A 20,697-nucleotide genomic window follows, 5' to 3' on the forward strand; every position below is an offset into this window, starting at 1 on the left:
TAGAGCCTAGGACAGACTTTGGGAAGTCCCAGGAATGTGTCTTTCCTATGGTAGTGTAAACCTAAATCAATTTTAGACTGAAATAAAGAATAACAAGCATTTATTTGAGCAAAAAGAACTGTAGCCTGGGAGACACAGATTCAGGTAACAACTTAAATTGTGTTCCACCGAGACAAAGGGGAGGCCACCTTTTATAATGAAAGATCCTGCCCAGGTTCCCAATTAGGTTCATTTTAGGTAATGAGGTATCCAAATTGTGCAGTTCTGATTGGACTGGGCAGGTCTCAGTCTGTTGGTAGAAAGATGAAACCAGGGTTTTCCTGCAGTGGTTGACTCAGACATCATAAATAAGTGGGGCATAGTGCAGGGAGCCGAGAGTTCAGGCTGAGGGTCTTCCTGATATGCAGAGTTCATGAGGAGCCCCCGTCAGCAAATGGCCGCTAGGCTCTTATTATTTATAAAATTTGGATACTCTGTTTACCACGGGGGCGGGGGTCCATCTTAGCAGATAAATTTATTCTTGGAGTTCACATCAAATGAATCTTGTTGGGGTCCACGGTGGGTAATGGTTATAAACAGTAGTCCTTGGGAATTCTCAAATAGCTGCGTGTCATCATATGAGGTGGAGCCAGGAGAACTGGAGCCGGAGGGCTGGGCCTGAGAAGATTATGTGCAGGGCAAACACCACTCTCCTGTCCCTCTCTCTGTTTCCCTTTCATTTACTTTTCCCATCCCCCTTCACTGCTTAACCTGGCTAGTCTCTCATTTAGAATGGTCTGTGGTAACTGGCCCTCCTTCCAAATTACATTTCTCATAGTACTGACACTTCTTCCTGTGAACAAAAATTACAATTTTTAGGCATTATGAAAATGGGGTTTATTGAATCTAATGTTGGGGTAGAGCAGAAATTAATCGGAGACTGGACAATGATACCAATGAAGTTGGAGCTGATGTGACTGTGGCACGGGAACAGGAACAGGGCAGTGGTACAGGGGATGGCTTGGCTGGGAGGTTGGGTAGGGAAGGTGGGAACCTGGAACCAACCAGGGAGGTTCAGGGGTAGAGGGTGAACTGGTACAGTTGCTGGTGCCTAGAGTGGGTATTAAACAATATTTTTTGTCTGAAAGCTTTTCTGAAAGGGAGGATTTATTGAGCTAGCCAGAAAAAGGATCAGGTTTGGGGACATACAGTCTAAACCACCACCAACAGTGGAGAAGACAAATATGTCCACTTTCCTGGAGCTAACGGGACTTTTTTACGCAATGAATTTGGGGAAGAAAGACAAAGAAAGGCGTAACTTGTTTTGAAAGAATTTACACTGGCTATAGATAAAGTTGGGCGGAGAAGGGGAAGGGAGGGCAGTTCTAGGATAGGTGCATAGTCTGTAAGGGAAAGAATTTTACTACTTCTTGATTTGTTGTGGGCAACAATCCAGAAAGTTCATGCATGACCCATATGCAGTGGGGTCTGGTATCTGGTGGTCAACTATTTTTTTTCCTTTTTCTTTTTTTTCTCTCAAATAGCCACCTGGAAGTTGATTCCAAGTTTAAACCTACATTGAAGAATGTGAGCAGTCTTTTGTTAGTTTCAGCCCGTAGCTGTTAACTGATTAACTACTCTTGTCTCTTCTACCCTCCAGCCCTGTTGTAATTTAATTTAGGACATCTTAGAATTTTTCTCTTATCAGGAGCTTAGGAAAGACCTGGATTTACAAGTTTCTGAGGAGAACCTTGGACTAGTATAGGGAACTTTTCTGAGGAAGCTGAAAGAAAGTGATTTTGAATAAAACCTTGGGGGTTTTCCTGGAAAAACCAGCCAAGAAAGACCTTTGTTTTGTAAGGATGCAAGAATTGCAAGCACCCAACAGACCTGGGAATGAGGCAAGTTGGAGCTAAGATGAGCCTGTCTTAGGTAATGCTGAAGTCTGAAACCCATTTGTGTCAGTGTGATTTGCTTCCCAGTTAGGTTTGTATTTTGAGATGTCTCACATTATAGAGAGCAGAATTTGTGAGCTGTGTGGTGGCATAAGTGTGGGGCCATTGGGCTGACTGTGTGATTTGGGTCAAGGGGCAGGGCTGGAGTCTAGAGAACGAAAGCCCCCGTGAGGCCGGGAATTGCTTGGACATGAGGTGGAAAGTGTGTTGATCTGGGTTCTTGTCAGAAAGTGTGTCAGAACTTCTTCCCTTGGGTTTCTTCATCTGTAAAGTGGGATTTAACAAGGTCCTGCTTACCTCCCAAGAGATGGGAAAATGGAAGGCTCTGTCACATTTCTCTCTGTGCTACCTGCTCATGCACTTTTGTTCAGATGCTGAGGTGGGCAACTTGGGCATGAATACTAAGTGCCAAGTCAGTGCTGGGATATGCTCAGATGCATTTTCACTTTCCTGCTATCCTTATTTGCACTCCCAAGTGTCTTCTCTTCCTACTCTTTTTGCAGCTGAAGGGAAATTTAGCTTTCTGTCTGCTAGTCCAAAACGCATACTACCAGAGTTTGTAGGTGGTTTGCAGTCAACCAAGAAAGAAAGCAGGGCTGGGGGCCTGTGGACCTCCGAATGAAAACGTTTTCACGTGACTCATTTGGTTAATCACGATTATGTATGTGGCTCCAGCATGACAGAGCAGAGGGGTTCAAAGTTACAAGTCTTTGAAGTTGCTAAAGGAGGCTATTGTTAAACAAAAACCTTCCAGGCCAAAAGTTTTTCTGGAAGAAAGGGTGTATTGAGCCATTTGCTAGCCAAAGAAAGGACCAGGTCCTGGGACATGCAGTCTAACCACCAGCAGCAGGGTTAGGTGGAAAAGACAAACATGACAGTCATCCTGGAGTTGGCAGACTCCTTTATACCTCAAGTTTTCAGAAGAAAGAAGTTGTTTCAACAGAATTTACATAGGCTACAGCTAAAGGGGGTGCGAGAAGGTGAACTGGGGCTAGTTCTGGGACAGGTGTACAGTCCCTAGGAAAAAACATATGCTCATTACGATTGGTTGTGGCAACAGTCTGGAAAGTTCACGTATAAGCAAGATGTGGTGGCATCTGGTGGTCAGCTATTCAGCTATTCTCTCTAGATAATCATGGAAAGTAGTCACCTAGAAGTTAATTCAAAGTTTCAATATACATTCAGGAATGCGAGCAGTCTTTCGCTGGTTCTGTTAACAGATTACTTTTCCTTGTGTCTTCCTTCCACCCTCCAGCCTGCTGTAATTTAATTTAGGACATCTCAGAATTTTTCTTTGTCATGATGAGTTTACTGGAAATGCAATATGATGAATTTAGGGTTCTTTTTCAAATCTGCTGGTTTGATATGTCTACATGTGTCTGATTTAAAGATTTCTTGAGAAAGATACCCTCTATCCTGGTTTTGGGAATAGACAGGCAAGGTGAGAAAGGCCAAAGCACTGGTTGCAATGACGTTGCCACATGAAAGTAACTGTTGGAAAACTCAAGACTAGATTAGTTGCCTCAAAAGAAGTTAGATCCATGATTTAATTGAGGATAATATGACACCTTACAGGGTTGGAACTGGAAGCTTGCTTCCTTTAGTAGGTTTCTTCTGGGCTTCTGGCATAGGGTTGTCATGGATCAGAGCCAGCCAAATGGAGCAGTTACAGGGAAATCTGCCCCCAAGAATCTGCTCACCTCTTCTTGGCTCTGGGTATAGAAAAGACTTAACTGTGGGGCTCAGTGGCAAACTTTTGCTTCTCTGTTTAGCATGTTGGAAGTATCCTGCATATTCCAGAATCTCAGGAAGGCTGCTGGTATAGTTCTTAGGAGACTGAGAAGTGCTGAGGACCTTTGCAAGGTGGGGGTCCCTCTTTGCTCTCTGTGTACTGTAGCTTCTGAGTGTAGCCTGTGATGGGCCAGATGCTGGGTAACTATGTGCAGCCTCCAACTTGGTTCCTTGCCTAAGGTGAGTAACTCTACTGCTGGGTCAATGGTAAAGAATACCAGCTCTGTTTCTTTCCTTCTTGGACTGTTCCTGAGGGGTAGAGTGGGGAGTGGGGATAAGTTCATTTTTGGATGATAGAAATTCTAAGTCAACAATCCTTATTGTAAACCATTAAGGTTATATGTATTTCAGAAATCAAAAAGTTTCTTAGTTATGGGGTGCTTCCCCAGACCCCACTGATAGTATGTGTGTTGCAGAATCCAAGACCGGAAAGAACCCAAGTGGCACTGAGAGAGTTGGGAGAGTCAGCTTTATTACGCCGGCGGGCTCAGCGGGACCCTTCCCAAAAGATTGAGCCCCTAGCAAGGGTTTGAGCAGGTTTTTATGGGTTGGGGACTTCCTTGAGTTGGGGAAGGGGTAGGTGTCGTCTGGTGATTGGTTCAAGGTGTGGCGTGGAGGGGGTTATGCGGAAGTGGGCTGGGGCTTAGGCTGGGGATTTCTCTCTCCGCTCGGGCCACCATTTTAGCTCAGTTCCACGTGGCAGGGAACCATTTTAAGGTCAGTTTCCCCATCATGTGTAAAATACCCTACATGCACTGTATTGCACCCCATAATCAAAATACATTATTTTTATGGAAAGTGTATGACTATGCACCATAAGCATAATAGACAAAATCTGTGAAGTGCCTCAGCTCACTTCAAATCATGTTTTGTTAACAAATTAGCTTTGAAAAAAACAGACTTTTAGAGCTTTTTAGATTAGGCAATTGCTGATAAAGGAGTGTGGACCTGTAATTGTCATTGGTTTTGCACTTTTAATCAAATGGATCCGCTGGGGAAAGGCACATTCTTGATAGATATTTCCGTGGAGGTGTTCTCTGATGAGGTGTTCTGCAGGTGATGGGTTCCTGCCTGTGTTCTTTTCAAGATCATTTCTTTTCCATTCTTTCTCTTCCTCTTGGCAGGGATTCAAACGGGTGTTTTATAGTGTTTTTCCTGATAGTACCCTATCCTTCTAAATGTAGGCTTTGAGAGAACTGAAGAACCAAATGCTAGAGAATATACACATGACAAAGCTAAACAAGTCTATAATATATAATGTAGATAATCTATATTAATAAATGCTCACAAGAAGGACACATATTGATGATCTTATAAGCCACACCATTAAATCACTGTAAGTGAAGGACCTCCAGAAACATGCTTTTTTTTTTTTTTTAAATCAGTCCTTAGTCCTTCTGAATGTCTCTGATTCTGGGCCAAGGTCAAACATTCAGCATATGTGGCTTCCAGGAGTGGTTGAATGTCCTGGGTGTTTGTTAAATATGCAGATTCCTGAAGTCCCAGACTTCTGGAATGGGCATTCCTAATGGAGGAACCTAGGAATTTGCATGTTTAATAAGCGACCTGCAAGGGTTTCTTTGTCCCTCTGGAGAACCAGTCCTTGGGTGAAGGTCAAATTGCCACAGCTTTGAAGGCTGTAACCCAAGCTTAGGTCAAACGAAGTAACATGGAACTGATTTGTCTCTTAGAACAAGGTTCATTTTGTTTGGTTTGACCTGGGAGGAAAATTGAAGAGTAAAACAACTTAGTCATGCTTAGAAATGAACCATTCCAATGTGGGGGAGGAAAAATAATTTTCCCTCTACCCTTCTAGGTTCTTAGCTGAGATCCTCCTGTTATAAAAGACATATTAACAGGAGAAAAATGAACAGCTTTTTCATAAAATGTATACCTCCAATGTACATGGTAGATAGCTAGGAAAACAGTAATTTTCTGAAACGATCAAAGCTATCACCTTAAATACCATCTCCAATTAAAGATAAAAGAAGATGTGGGGGTGGGAGAGTTATGGGAGGTGATCAGGAAAAACACAATAAACCAGAAGAGTAAGCTTGTTATGCAGATTTAAGACCTTGTCTTCTCCATGGAAGAGAGTTTCTAGTGATTCAGTCATTCTTCTCTTCCTGGTAAGCAAAGGGAGACACCCTTGCAAGTGGAGATTTCCTTACCAATGTGAACATCTCTTATAAAAGGGTAACTGTCTACTCAGTTTTCAGAGCTTTTCCAGTGTCTGCTGTTTTTTTAAAAATAATCAGCCTAATATAATCTTTGGGCCAAAGAGAGATTTGGGGGAGGCAAATTCTGCTCCCATTCAAAATAAAAGGGAAGTATAGATAGAGCCTGGGGTTTGCAATACTGATAGTGTTGCCAGTTAAAGTACAGGACGCCCAGTTAAATTTGAGTTTCAGATAAACATTGACTAATGTTTTGATATAATTATATCCTAAATATTGCATGGAATATACTTGTACTAAAACATTGTTCATTGTTTATCTGAAAGTGACATTTAACTGGTCATCCTGTATTTTCATTTGTTGAATTTGACAATGCTGGGTATTGATTAACACACCTTCCACCATAGGAGGAAAATCAGATGGTATGTGTGTACTTGTTCTATGCTTGGAATCTTATTTGTACTTGTCTTGGGTTGAAAGCTCCTAGACTGGCTTCTTGTGTTGTATTGAAGTTGAAGTATTGAAAAATTGAGTCTTGTTCTAGAAGTTAAGAGGAAGTATCCCAGAGGTTGAAAGGGCCTAAGAAAAACTTTCTCCATCTCCTACCTCCCCCACAAAAAACTCTTACTCCCTCACTCTCCATCTCTTTCCATCTCCCTCCCATCATACACACACACATTCAGTCATACACACACGTAGATGTATGTGCAAACACAAACATATTTGGAAAATCACCTGCTTGCCTTTTTAATTTTTTATATTACATTTTCCGTGTTAAAGTTTGGTTTTTTTATTATTGTTGTTGTTGTTATCATCATCATCATCATTATTATTATTATTATTATTATTAAAGCAACATTGTCTCACTGCATCCAGCATTTCTCTTGATAACCATACTTAATTCTTTTCCATTGCAGATCTTTCTCCTGGCCTGCCCTCCATGTCCGGGAGCTATTGTCGTCTTCAAGTAAGGGAAAATTGTTTTTTGCTTTGTTGCCATTGCTATTCAGACTCTTTTGTCTGATTGCCTAGGAAGATGAGTGCTTTGCTGTGAACACCTTGGGCCTGCACCACTTTCTTTCTGGGCAACCCAAAGGACAAAGTCTGTGAGGGCCTCGTGAAACAGGGAAATGTTCTATATGTAGATGTGGCTTTTGTGAAGCCCTGACAAATCATTTTTAGCTCTTCCTTATGATGGTGGTTTATGGCCAACGTATGCTCCCTGGGAAGGTTGCTGCCTTCCTAACGTTCCTCTTGAGAGCATGCTGGGGGTCAGACATCTTTCCTCATCTGAAGAATTTTTTTTTTTTTTTAAGCAGGACTTTATTGGGGAACAGTGTGTATTTTTCCAGGACTTTTTCCAAGTCCAGTTGTTGTCCTTTCAATCTTAGTTGTGGAGGGTGCCGTTCAGCTTCAAGTTGTTGTCCTTTCAGTCTTAGTTGTGGAGGGCGCAGCTCAGCTCCAGGTCCAGTTGCCATTTTTAGTTGCCAGGGGCACAGCCCACCATCCCTTGCGGGAGTCAAACGGGCAACCTTATGGTTGAGAGGACGCGCTCGAACCAACTGAGCCATCTGGGAGCTCAGCGGCAGCTCAGCTCAAGGTGCCGTGTTCAATCTTAGTTGCAGGGGGCTCTGCCCACCATCCCTTGCCAGACTCGAGGAGCTGAACCGGCAACCTTGTGGTTGAGAGCCCACTGGCCCATGTGGGAATCGAACCGGCAGCCTTCGGAGTTAGGAGCATGGAGCTCTAACTGCCTCAGCCACCGGGCCGGCCCAAGAATTTTTTCATTTTGGTCCTGCTGCTCCATCGAGGAGACGATTCTTCATTTTGAAGACCTTTTTCTTGTGTTTATATGGTTTTGTTTTTCTTAAAATTAAAGTGAGAAGAGGAACCTATCACCTGTATTACAAGTCCTGTCTTTCTGAAAAATAGCAAGCATCAAATCCATTAAAGTGTATTTCAGGCAAATCGTGTTTATCTGAAGGCAAGGTTGCTTAAATGAAATTCTCAAGAGCCCTGGAACCCTCATTTTTAACTGTGAATTCTGACCATCTCACTTATCAGGCCTTTTATTAGAGTTGCTAACGAGAAGCTCAATTGACCAAATTAATTTCATCTCTTTCCTTCTTTCCTGGCCCCCATTTTGAAGCTGTTCCTGAGCAGTGAAATGGCCATATGCCAGAGGGAAGGGACAGGAAGTAAAGAGCCCAGCAGATCCTTGGATAATTGAGAGTGGTATAGATGGCTTACTGATTGACTTAAGTCATTAAAGTATTAGGTAGAGGAAAATATACCCTATTTGCTGCTTTAAATACCTTCTTGGAATACCCAATTAGTCTCATGCCTTAGATGAGTAACCTGTTGGATGAGGGATAATGGATCCTGATTTCATATATCTTGTACTTAGACAGCTCCTAAGCAGAAGGGGTACTTAACCCTGTTTCCTTCCCTTGATTTCCCAAAATGAGCTCAATTTTTCAGTGTAATGTTTATAAAGTAACATTTATTAGTTTTATTTCATTATTATGAAACTAACAGTTCTCACTATAGAAAATAGAGACACATAAAGAGGAAAATAAACATCTCCCTTAATCCTACCATCAAGAGATAATTTTGGTTATTTTCTTTCTTGTTTTAGTAAGCAGAGATTATGTTTAGGTTTTTTATTGTATCTTTTCTAAACTTAATTCCTTTTATATATACAGTTTTTATACATAAAAATACATACGTATGATTGCTGGATTTTTAAATAGTGATTCTTTTGATTTTTTCCTTCTTTTATTTGGCTCTTACCTCTATCTTTCCATGCCATACCTGTATATTGCCAAACCAGTATCCTTCCACATTTTTCTCCATGCTCATAGATGTATACACACACACACGCACACACACACACGGGTTTTCAAATGTTTTTTAAAGCTTTTTGTTAAAAATATAGTTAATATACAATATTATATTAGTTTCAAGGGTACAGCATAGTTATTCAACATTTATATACATAAAGAAGTGATTACCATCATAAGTCTCGTAACCATCTCACACCCTACCATGCTATCACAATATTATTGACTATATTCCTTATGCTGTATATTACATCCCCATGACTTACTTGTTTTATACCTGGAAATTTAGATCTCTTACTTCCCTTCACCTTTACCCCCTTTTTAAATTTCTCAATTACAGTTGACGTTTTATATTAATTTCAGGTGTACAGCATAGTGGTTAGACCTTTATATAATTTAAGAAGTGATCCCCCTGACTAGTCTAATACCCATCTGGCACTATGCATGGTTATTACCATATCATTGAGTATATTACCTATACTTTACATCCCCATGACTATTTTGTAACTACCAATTTGTACTTCTTAATGTCTTCATTTTTTCACCCTGCTCCCAATCCCCCTCCCATCTATCACACCAATAAAACTAGTACCAATCTGACACCATATGTAGTTATTACAATATTATTGACTATATTCCTAATACTATACCCTACATCCCCATAACTACTTTGGAACAACCAATTTGTAGTTCTTAATCCCTCCCCTTTTTTCACCCATATCCCCAACCCCCCTCCCCTGTGGCAATCATCAAAATGTTTTCTTCATCTGTGAATTCGCTTCTGTTTTGTTTGTTTCTTTCTTTTGTTCTTTAGATTCTATACACAAGAAAAATCACATTGCATCTGTTTTTCTCTGACATACTTCACTCAGCACAATACCTTCCAGGTCCATCCATCCCCCCGCCAATGGCAAGAACCCATCCTTTTCGTGGCCAACCAATATTCCATTGTATATATCCACCACCTCTTCTTTATCTATTCTTCCATCGACGGACACCCAGACTGCCTCCACATCTTGGCCATTGTATACAATGCTGCAGTGAACATATGGATGCACACGTCCCTCGAAGTAGCATTTTGGTTTCTTCGGATAAATACCCTGAAGTGGGACTACTGGGTCCTTCTTTGTCTCTTGTTATAAAGTCTATTTTGCCTTTGTTTTGAAGTCTATTTTGTCTGGTATAAGTATTGCTACTCCAGTTTTTTTGCTTGTTTCCATTTTCATGAAATATCTTTTTCCATCCCTTTACTTTCTGTCTGTGTGTGTCTTTTAATCTGAAGTGATTCTCTTGTAGGCAGCATATTTAATGGTTTTGTTTTCTTATCCATTCAGCCCTCCTATGTCTTTTGTGTGGAACATTTAACCCATTTACATCGAAGGTAATTATTGATAGATATGTAGTTATTGCCATTTTATAATTCATAATTTTGATTTTTTTTCCATCTTAAAGAAGTCCTTCTAACATTCTTTGTAATACTGGTTTGGTCGTGGTGAACTCCTTTAGCTTTATCTTGTCTGGGAAGCTCTTTAATCTGTCCTTTGATTCTAAATGATATCTTTGCTGGGTAGAATAATCTTGGTTGCAGATCCTCGCTTTTCATCACATTGAACATTTGTGCCAATCCCTTCTGGCCTGCAAAGTTTCTGTTGAGAATTCAGCTGAAAATCTTATGAGAGCTCATTTTTTTTTTTTTAATTTTATTTTATTAAATTTATTGGGGTGACAATTGTTAGTAAAATTACATAGATTTCAGGTGCACAATTCTGTTTTTTTTGGATTCTTTTTTCCTTTTGCTGTTTTGATTGGGTGTTTTATGCTACCTTGTCTTCCAAATCACTGATTTGATCCTCTGCTTCATCCGGTCTGCTAGTGATTCCTTCTAGTGCATTCTTCATTTCAGTTATTGTAGTCTTCACTTCTGACTTTTTTTTATGGTTTCCATATATTTTTTTTTTTATGTTTACTGTCTTTTTGTTGAAGTTCTCACTAAGTTCCTTGAGCATCCTTATAACCATTGTTTTGAACTCTGTCTCTGGTAGGTTGCTTGCCTCCATTTTTTTTTCGTTTTTTGGTTCTTTTTCTTTAGTTTTCTCCTGTGTTCTTTCACTGGGGACATACTTCTTTGTTTCCTCATATTGGCTGCCTCTCTGTGTTTGTTTCTATGTATTAGGTAGATCTGCTACATCACCCAGTCTTGGCCAGGTAGCCTTATGTATAGGTGCCCTGTGTGGTCCTGGCACAGTCTCCCTGGTCAACTCTTCCGAGTTCTCCAGGAATGTCCCTTGTGTGGGTTGTGTGTGTCCTCCTTTTACAGTTGAGCCTTGATTGCTATTGGTACGTCAGTGGGTGGTATTGATCTTGGGGCTGATTGGCTGTGGGGTTTGGCCATGTCCACAGCTTATGGGCTGCTGTGCGGGAGGCTTACCCCACTGTGTGGGATTTGCCCCAGCAGTCTCTGGTGCTTGTTGAGACTGCGCTTTGTGTGTGCTTCTTGTGGGGCTAATTGGGCAGTGCTTGCTGTGGTCTGAAGCCAACCTCCAAGTATGTTGGTTCTGGGCCTTTTGGGAAGGCATTCTGGTGCAGGCCCAGCTCACCAATTGCCTATGACTGGCTAGGGACTCGTTGGTAGGAGTTACAAAAGGATCCATGGTTGTTTCCTGCCTATGCTGGACCTGGAGGCATGTGGGAGAGGCCATGCTGCGAATGAAGGAAGGTTCCCACCAGTACTAGGCCTGGAGTAGCTCCACAAAAAGCCAGGATACTCCAAGGGCTGCTGCCACCTGCCAGCTCCCTTAAGGTTCAGCCATTGATAAAGCCTCATGAGGTATAGAAGTTGAGTGAGGCAGGGTCTCAGGGAGTCACTAGAGTGGGAAGAATTGTGTTCACCAGGTTAATGTAGATTCTGGTTTGGTTCCAGTGCTGAGACTGGAGCTACTCAGCAAAAGTCTCAAAGCACAGCGAAGCCAATTGCTTACTGCCTGGGGCTCATGGACCTGGATAGTTTTCTAAGAATGAGTGCAATGCAGTCAGGGCTGGCTGCTCACTGAGAAAGTGCGTCTGGCATTAGGTGAATTGTGTGGGGTGGGGTCCTAGCAGAGCTCATCAGACCAATTCAGATTCAGATTTGGGCATGGGCTTGGGAGGAGGGCTCAACACAGGAAAGATGACACCCACCCACTGGCTGTATGGGAAAAGGACCCCACACAGGGAAAATGGCGAATTTTCTCCAGCCCTCGCCCTAAGCCTCACACCTCAGTCTTCCTCCCTTATGCCTTCTAACACCCCCTGAGTCACCGTCCCTCGCCAGAGCGCAGGGTGAGTGCCTGTGAGTGACTGAGTCGTGCGCGGGCCCCTTAATAGGACTTCTGGGTTTCCCACAGCCTTCCGTCCCACCTGGATTGTCAGAATCTCCACTTTTTTTCACAGCCAGATATTGTGGGGGCTCCTTTTCCTGGCACCACTACTTTGGGCTGGGGAGCCTAGTGTGGGGCTGGGGTATTTGGCTACTCCCAGGGAAACCTCTGTGGCCAAGATATCCCTCCTGATTCTCAACTGCCACATGGAGGTTTGGGTCCCACCTGTTCCATGTCTCTGTCCCTCCTACCAGACTCAATGTGTCTTCTTCTTTTTATCCTTAGTTATAAAACTTCTGTTCAGGTAGACTTCAGATGGTTCTCCTGGTTGATTGTTCTGTAATTTAATTGTACTTTTAATGAGTTCACGGAAGGAAGCAGGCACGATGTTTATCTACTCTGCCATCTTTGAGCTCTAGAATGTTGTATTGTTCATTATTTTACAAAAATAGAATCTTATGCATACTTTAATACGTCTTGCTTTTTTCACTCAATAATATCTCATGGAAATCTATCAAAATCTGTTGGTATAGCTCTTATTCTTTTAAAACAAGGCTGTGAAATAGTTCATAGATGCGCAACAATTCATTTCCCTACCACTGTAAGGTGTTAGAGTTCTTTTATAATTTTGGAAACTTAATGGATAAATTTCCTTGGCTACTAATGAATTTCAGTATCGTCTCATATTTTTTGTCCATTTACATTTGCTCTTTGAGTTGTCTGTTCATATTATCTGTCCAATTCCCATGAGTTGTTTATATTTTTCTTAATTTGTAAGACCTCTTTGTGTATTTTGGTTATTGGCCCGTTGTCTGTCATCATTGTTACAGATAATTTTTCCCAAATCTCTAAGTATTGAATTTGCTGATGGTACATTTTCCCACATATATGTGTTTTTTTTTTCTGTTTTCCTTTTTCATATCCAAATATGACTGTTACCGTGTTTCCCTGAAAATAAGACCGAGTCTTATATTAATTTTTGTTCTAAGAGATGCATTAGGGTTTATGTTCAGGGAATGTCATCCTGAAAGTTCTCTGAAAAATCATGCTAGGGCTTATTTTCCGCTTAGGTCTTATTTTCGGGGAAACGTGGTATTATAAAGCTTCCTGTTTCCAGTCTTGGTTAAGGCTGTTTTCCTAAAGGTGAATAGAATAGCTGTTGGAGTAGCAAAATATATATTAAATAATCCCTACTTTTCCCTAGTAGGTATTTATGAATTCTGTATTCTGTTTCATCCATTTGTCTATTTGTGTGCCTAAATCATATTGGTGACATTAGCTTAAAAATTATTTCTCTTGGCTATTCTTTGGCATTCTTTCTTACATACAAATTTTAAGATCACTTTTATTGAACCCTTCTCCCCATTGGGATTCTAATTAGAAGTGCATTAAATGCACATTTCAGTTTGTGAGAATTGATTTTTTTAGTTATATAGCTCTTTAAGAAATGGTAATTTTCCCATCTGTTTAAATCTTGTTGTACGTCTTTCAATTAGATTTAACCTTTTTAAAATATATGCTCAGTGCCTTTCTTAATATATTTATTCTTAAAAATATTGGTAACTTTTTTGTTGTTTTTCATGAGTGGAATATTTTCTCCTTTCCATTCCCAAGTGCTTCTTTCTAGAATAGAAAAAGTTTATTGAATTTTAAAATAGTTCTTATCTCTAGCTATCTTACCAAATTCTCTTGTTAGTTTTGGTAAATTTTATTTCAGTTTTATCACTTCTTTCTATTGGTTATTACAGCTATTTCATTTTCTTTTTTAAAAATAACTAGGTGTGTTTAGAGATTCTTTTTTGTTTGTTTGTTTGTTTAAAAACAACTTTTATTTATTTTTAACTGTGTTTTTCCAGGACCCATCAGCTCCAAGTCAAGTAGTTGTTTCAATCTAGTTGTGGAGGGCACAGCTCACAGTGGCCCATGTGGGGATTTTGTTGTTAAGAGCACTGCGCTCTAACCAACTGAGCTAACTGGCCACACCTAGTTATTTCATTTTCTTAGGTTTTTGCATTTGTTACAAACTCAAACACACAGTTAAATAATATTGCTGATAGACCACTCTGTCTAAAAACAATTTTAAATTGAAATGTTTTCTGTGTTCCTCAATATTTGCTGGTTGTATTTGTTAAATAGTCTATTATATTTAAACAGTTTCCTCGTTTACTTTAGAGTAATTTTAAAAAGGAATGGTTGCTGTGTTTTATCAAATACTTTCTCAGTGTTTGTTGATCACGCTATTTTTTTCATTTAAGTTTTTGATACAGTGAATTATATCAGTAGGTACATTATTAAAATAATCCCTGCCAATCATAGAATATTATTATTTTGATACATTGCTGGATTCTATTTGTCAGTCTTTTATTTAGAACTTGGTCTCACTATTCATAAGATTGTAGCCTGTTTTTGGATTCTTTTCATCAGGGTTAAGTACTAAAATTACGGTGACTATGTAAAATGAACTGCAAAATGTTCCTTCTTTTTCTCTGGCCAGGAATATTTTAGTTACCCTAGAAATCACGTGTTTTTTAAAGGTGAGATAAAACTTAACTGTGAAGCCCACTTGGTCTTAGTGCCTATTTCAGTGGGTATGCCCTCAATCATCTTTCTAACATTTTGTATGTCAATTAGTCTATTCAAATCTTTTTTGGTCAATTTTGCTCATATGTATTTTGCTGGAAAATTATCCATTTCTTATAAGCTCTCAGTTTTGTGTCCATGAATTTAGTTGAGCATGTAGTACTCCCTTATTTTATAATTTTTTTAAAAAAAATTTATTTGGGAAGGGGAATAGGACTTTATTGGGGAACAGTGTGTATTTCCAGGACTTTTTTTTTTTTAATTGGGGAACAATAGTGTGTTTTTCCCAGGACTCATCAGCTCCATCCAAGTCAAGTTGTTGTCCTTTCAATCTTAGTTGTGGAGGGCACAGCTCAGCTCCAGGTCCAGTTGACATTGTTAGTTGCAGAGGGCGCAACCCACCATATCTTGCAGGAGTTGAACCGGCAACCCTGTGGTTGAGAGCACAAGCTCCAAACAACTGAGCCATCCCAGAGCTCAGTGGCAGCTCAGCTTAAGGTGCCGTGTTCAATCTTAGTTGCAGGGGGCGCTGCCCACCATCCCTTGTGGGAGTCGAACTGTCAACCTTGTGGCTGAGAGCCCGTGTTCCAACCAACTGAGCCACCTGGGTGCTCAGCGGCAGATCATTGACTTCATTCTAGTTGCGGGGGGCGCACCTCGCTCGCCCATGTGGGAATTGAACTGGCAGCTCTGTTGCCCAGAGCTCCAGCTATAACGAACTGAGCCACCCATCCACCCCTTATTTTATAATTTTAAAAACAATCGTCTCATCTGTAGTCGTGTGTTCTTTCTTGGGCTTAATCTTGTCTGTTTTTATGTTTTCTTACATATTTTAGACAGTTGTGAGCACTTTATCTATTTCTGCTTGATTTATAGAACTTGGTTTTGGATACATTTATCCTTTTTACCTTTATGTGTGTGTGTACGTAATTCTTTTTAACTTAATGTTCAGTTTTTTATCTATATTGATGATATTCTCTTGTTTTTTCTTATCTCTCAAGACATATATATACATATATTCCTTTACATTTGTCCTCTTTAATTATAATTCTTTATTCTGCTTTGTTCACTTAATGATAACTTCTCCCCAACTTTTTTTTAAAAAGATTTTATTGGGGAAGGGGAACAGGACTTTATTGGGGAACAGTGTGTACTTCCATGCCCTTCCTCCAAGTCAAGTTGTCGTCCCCTCAATCCTAGTCGCGGAGGGTGGTGCCCAGCTTCAAGTTGTTGTCCTTTCAGTCTTAGCTGTGGAGGGCGCAGCTCAGCTCCAGGTCCAGTTGCCATTGCTAGTTGCAGGGGGCACAGCCCACCATCCCTTGTGGGAGTCGAACCGGCAACCTTGTGGTTGAGAGGACGCACTCCAAACAACTGAGCCATCCAGGAGCACAGCGGCAGCTCAGCACAAGGTGCCGTGTTCAATCTTAGTTGCAGGGGGCACTGCCCACCATCCCCTGCGGGAGTCGAGGAATTGAACTGGCAACCTTGTACCTTGTGGTTGAGAGCCCACTGGCCCATGTGGGAATCGAACCGGCAGCCTTCGGAGTTAGGAGCTCGGAGCTCTAACCACCTGAGCCACCGGGCCGGCCCTAATATGGCCATTTTACCTATGTAGATTCTTCCAATCCATGGACGTGGAATGTCTTTCCATTTCTTTGTGTCTTCTTCAATTTCTTTTAAAAATGTCTCATAGTTTTCAGTATATAGGTCTTTTACATCCTTGGTTAAGCTTATTCTTAGGTATTTTATTCTTTTTGTTGCAATTGCAAAAGGAGTTATTTTTTAATTTCTTTTTCTGAGGTTTTATTGTTAGTACATAGGAATGCAATGGACTTTTGTACGTTGATTTTGTAGCCAGCAACTTTACTGTATTCGTTGATTGTTTCTAATAGCTTTTTGGTGAAGTCTTTAGGGTTTTCTGTATATAGCATCATGTCATCTGCAAAGAGTGCCAATTTAACTTCTTCATTCCCAATTTGGATGCCTTTTATTTCTTTCTCTTGCCTGATTGCTCTGGCTAGGTCTTCCAATATACCATGTTGAAAAGCAGAGGTGATAGATGAGAGCCCTGTTGTGTTCCTGAATTTAGAGCAAAGGCTTCAAGTTTTCACCATTAATTATGGTATTAGCTGAGGGTTTGTCATATATGGCCTTTATTATGTTAAGGTATTTTCCTTCTATACCTATTTTATTAAGTGTTTTAATTGTAAATGGATGTTGTATCTTGTCAAATGTTTTTTTCTCCATCAATTGATATAATCGTATTTTTGTCCTTTATTTTGTTTATGTGGTGTATCACATTGATCGATTTGTGTTTGTTGAACCATCCTTGTACCCGTATGATGAACCCCACTTGGGCGTGATGTATAACCTTTTTAATGCATTGTTGCATTCGATTTGTTAGCATTTTGTTTAGGATTTTTGCATCTGTGTTCATGACAGATAATGGTCTGCAGTTCTCTTCTTTTGTGTTATCCTTCCCAGGTTTGGTATCAGAGTAATGTTGGCCTCATAAAATGAGTTAGGGAGTATTGTCTCTTCTTCAATTTTTTGGAAGAGTTTGAGTAGGATTGGTATTAGATCCTCTTTGAAGGTTTGGTAGAATTCACTAGTGAAGCTGTCTTGTCCCGGACTTTTGCTTTTGGGAAGGTTTGGGATGACTTATTCAATCTCCTTACTGTTGATTGGTCTATTTAGATTTTCCAGTTCTTCATGATTCAGCCTAGGAAGGCTATATGTTTCTAAGATCATGTCCATTTCTGCTAGGTTATTGAATTTGGTGGCACATAGTCCTTCATAGTGTTCTTGGATGATCCTTTGTATTTCTGTGGCAGCTGTGATAACTTCCTCTTTTTCATTTCTGATTTTGTTTATTTGTGTCTTTTTATATCTTAGTGGGTCTATCCAATGGTTTTTCAATTTTATTAATATTTTCAAAGAACCATCAGTGTGTTGCATTAATTTTTGCTATGGTCTTTTTGTTTTTTATTTTATTTAGTTCTGCTCTGAGTTTTATTATTTTCTTCCTTCTGCTGACTTTGGGTTTCATTTGTTCCTCTTTTTCTAGTTCTTTAAGGTATAATGTGAGGTTATTTAGCTGAAGTTTTTGTTCTTTCTTGAGATAGACTTGGAATAATATAAATTTCCCTCTTAAAACTGCTTTTGCTGCATCCCCCAAATTTTGGTAGGATGTATTTTCATTCTCATTTTTTTCTATATAAAAACTTTATATTTTGAAATAATAATATGTAATAAATGTCATCATATTATCTCATCTAATATCATATCATATGTCATATAATAATATAGATTCAGGTTGTATGGAAAAAACAGAGTAATCCATTGTGTCCTTTACCTAATTTCCTGCAGTGGTAACCTCTTAAAAACTACAGTACAATATCAGAACTGAGATATTGAAATTTGTACATTCAGGAAACGAAGAGCTCCACTCCCATGTGGATCTCTTCTAATGCTCATTTATAACCACACCCAGTATCCTCCTACCTGTACCCCACCCCTGAGCCCTGGCAACTATTCTGTTTTCCATGTCTATAAGTTTGCCATTTCAAGAATTTATTTGAATAGAACCATACAGTATGTCACCTTTGAAATAGGCCTTTTTTTCTTTTTCTTTTTTTATTAGTTTCAAGTGTACTAAACATTGTAATAGACATTTACACCTCTCACAAAGTGATAAGCTCTTCCCCCGATCTACAGTATCTGATGGCCTTTTTTTATTTTTTAAGGCAGCATAATTCCTTGGAGAGTCATCCAAATTTTTATCATACACATCATTTTCATGGATGTATATTATTCCACTGGGTAGAAATACCACATGCAATGAGAAGTTAAAAATCAGTATTTTAGAAAACAGACAACTCTTGAAAGACTAACTCCACCTTGTATTAGTATAGCTCGTTAGTGTTTACAAAGTGCTTTGTCTGAAATGATCTCATCAAATCCTTCAAATAATGCTGTGACATAGGAAATACATTATCCACATTACAAAAAAGCTGTTGGGGCCAAGAGATATTAAAAAACTTGGCTAAAATTACATTGTGGCAAAGTCAGGATTCTCATTCTTATTTTCCTTCTAATGCTCATAATCAGCTTTACTGTGTTCCTAGGCATGGTGTGAAATTCATAACATGTATTATCTAATTTAATCCACCCAACAAACCTATGTGGGAGGGACAAATAGTATCCCCTGTTAGATCAAGAAAACAGAGGTTCTCAAAGTTTTATTGACTTACATGGCTGCTAAGTAGTGCAGGTGGGATTTGATCCAATGTTTTTCTGACTCCTGAGCCAGTGCTCCTAATCATTATCTTATGTTGCTTAAGTGAATATTTTCTGCTATTCCATTATTATTTAAGAGGTTAAAAGCATGAAAGCATCCTGTTTAGCATTTCCTAAATCTTTCTGTACAGAAGTTGGCACCGCTGTGGTCTTAATGCCAGTGTGTTCTGTGGGCTCATTGTCTCTATCACTGTATACACATCTCTTGTTTTTTTTTTCTTTCTTTTTTTGTGTTTTTTTTTTCTTGGCCTTTTGCTGTACCAGCCACACATGAGTTTGTCTGCTTCCCAGCTAAGCAGGGGCAGGCATGTTCTTCATGGAAGCATGCCCAGTCACTGCAGGAAAGGTATATGGTGTGCCCAGTGGGCCATATGCCCCATGCTGTGCAGGGGCTGGCAATTCTCCTTGGGATGTGGAAGGGGCAGGATTCTCCACAGGGTTCTTTGGTGCTCTTGACAAGAGTCAATGACCATTCCCCAGCATTCTGGCTGGTTCCCAGAGTGTTTCGTTTATATGCCCCTCAGTTGACATGTGACTTGCAAAGTGTGCTGCTAGAAAGGTTGCCTCCGTGGAAAACATACACCCAGAACGTGGAGCTACGATTGGAAGGGGTTTCTACCTGGCCCACCACCACAGCAACCTCGGGCATGGTGCTCTGTAGATCTATAAGAGCTGTAACTCTTATAATTTGAGCCTGTCTGCATTCATTCTTTGAAGGCCTCTTACACTCTCTGTTATTGGTTCCTTGTCTCTATAGATGCTCATATAGCAATACCAGAATTACTTGTTTTGTTGTGTCTGTACATCTGAGCCATTTTCTTTTTACTCGTTTGTGTGTTTGAGTGGTTCTTTCCTGAACAGCTACCTACAAGCACCTTCAATAGCCAAGCCACAGATTTATTTTCGTCACTTAGGTTTGAGTAAAACCAATACATCCTTAGAAACAATTCTGTGGTTTTACTAATCTTGTTATTAACTTTGAAAAAAGTTAACCTGTCTCGGTTACCTTTAAGAAACATACACAGTCCCATAATATGAAGCAGTCTGCCTCATAGGTTCCTAATAAATAAGATTCCCTTTTGCAAATCTAAGGGAGAGGAAAGAGAGAGGTGTTGCAGTATAGCTACCGTGTTTCCGCAAAAATAAGACCTAGGTGGACCATCAGCTCTAATGCGTATTTGGAGCAAAAATTAATATAAGACCCAGTATTATATTATATTATATTAGTTATATTATACTATGTTATATTGGTTACATTATTTTATCTTATATAATATTATTATATGAGACCCGGTATTATTTTACTATAATATAAGACCGGGTCTTAAATAATAATATAATATAATATAATATAATATAATATAATATAATATAATATAATATAATATAATTAATATAACATAGTATAATATAATATAATATAGTACCAGTCTTATATTAATTTTTGCTCCAAAAGACACATTAGAGTTGATGGTCTGGCTAGGTCTTATTTTCTGGGAACCGCGGTAGGTACTTCTTAGTTCCCTCCACATCTCACTGGTGGATTCTTTTTTTCTCTCCTTGCCTTTTTTCCTCGGTTTTTATTTCCCCTTCAAATTTCATTATAGAAAATTTCAAACATGTATGTGCCCTGCTGATTACTCACATATTTTAATCTGTGAATTGTCATGTTCTCTGCTCAGTTTACATATATAGATATATGTGTGTGTGTGTGTGT

At 39.6% G+C, this 20,697-nt stretch overlaps 1 protein-coding gene across 13 annotated transcripts in view; it reads left to right on the top strand.

Annotated features, from left to right (window-relative positions):
* Positions 1–20,697, top strand: part of TMEM164 (transmembrane protein 164) — a 216,939-nt gene that overhangs the window by 70,886 nt on the left and 125,356 nt on the right. For 5 of the 13 annotated variants that reach the window (XM_074323807.1, XM_074323800.1, XM_074323804.1 and 2 more), the window contains one exon: positions 6,820–6,869. The exons of the other annotated variants lie outside the window; for them this stretch is intronic. Coding sequence is in view for 4 of the 5 variants with exons in the window: in XM_074323800.1 (XP_074179901.1) it covers positions 6,820–6,869 (50 nt within the window). In the remaining variant the exon portion in view is untranslated. The remainder of the gene's footprint in view (positions 1–6,819; positions 6,870–20,697) is intronic. 13 annotated transcript variants of the gene reach the window in all.

This window comes from Rhinolophus sinicus, chromosome X, assembly GCF_036562045.2.
Source record: "Rhinolophus sinicus isolate RSC01 chromosome X, ASM3656204v1, whole genome shotgun sequence".
NCBI lineage: Eukaryota > Metazoa > Chordata > Mammalia > Chiroptera > Rhinolophidae > Rhinolophus > Rhinolophus sinicus.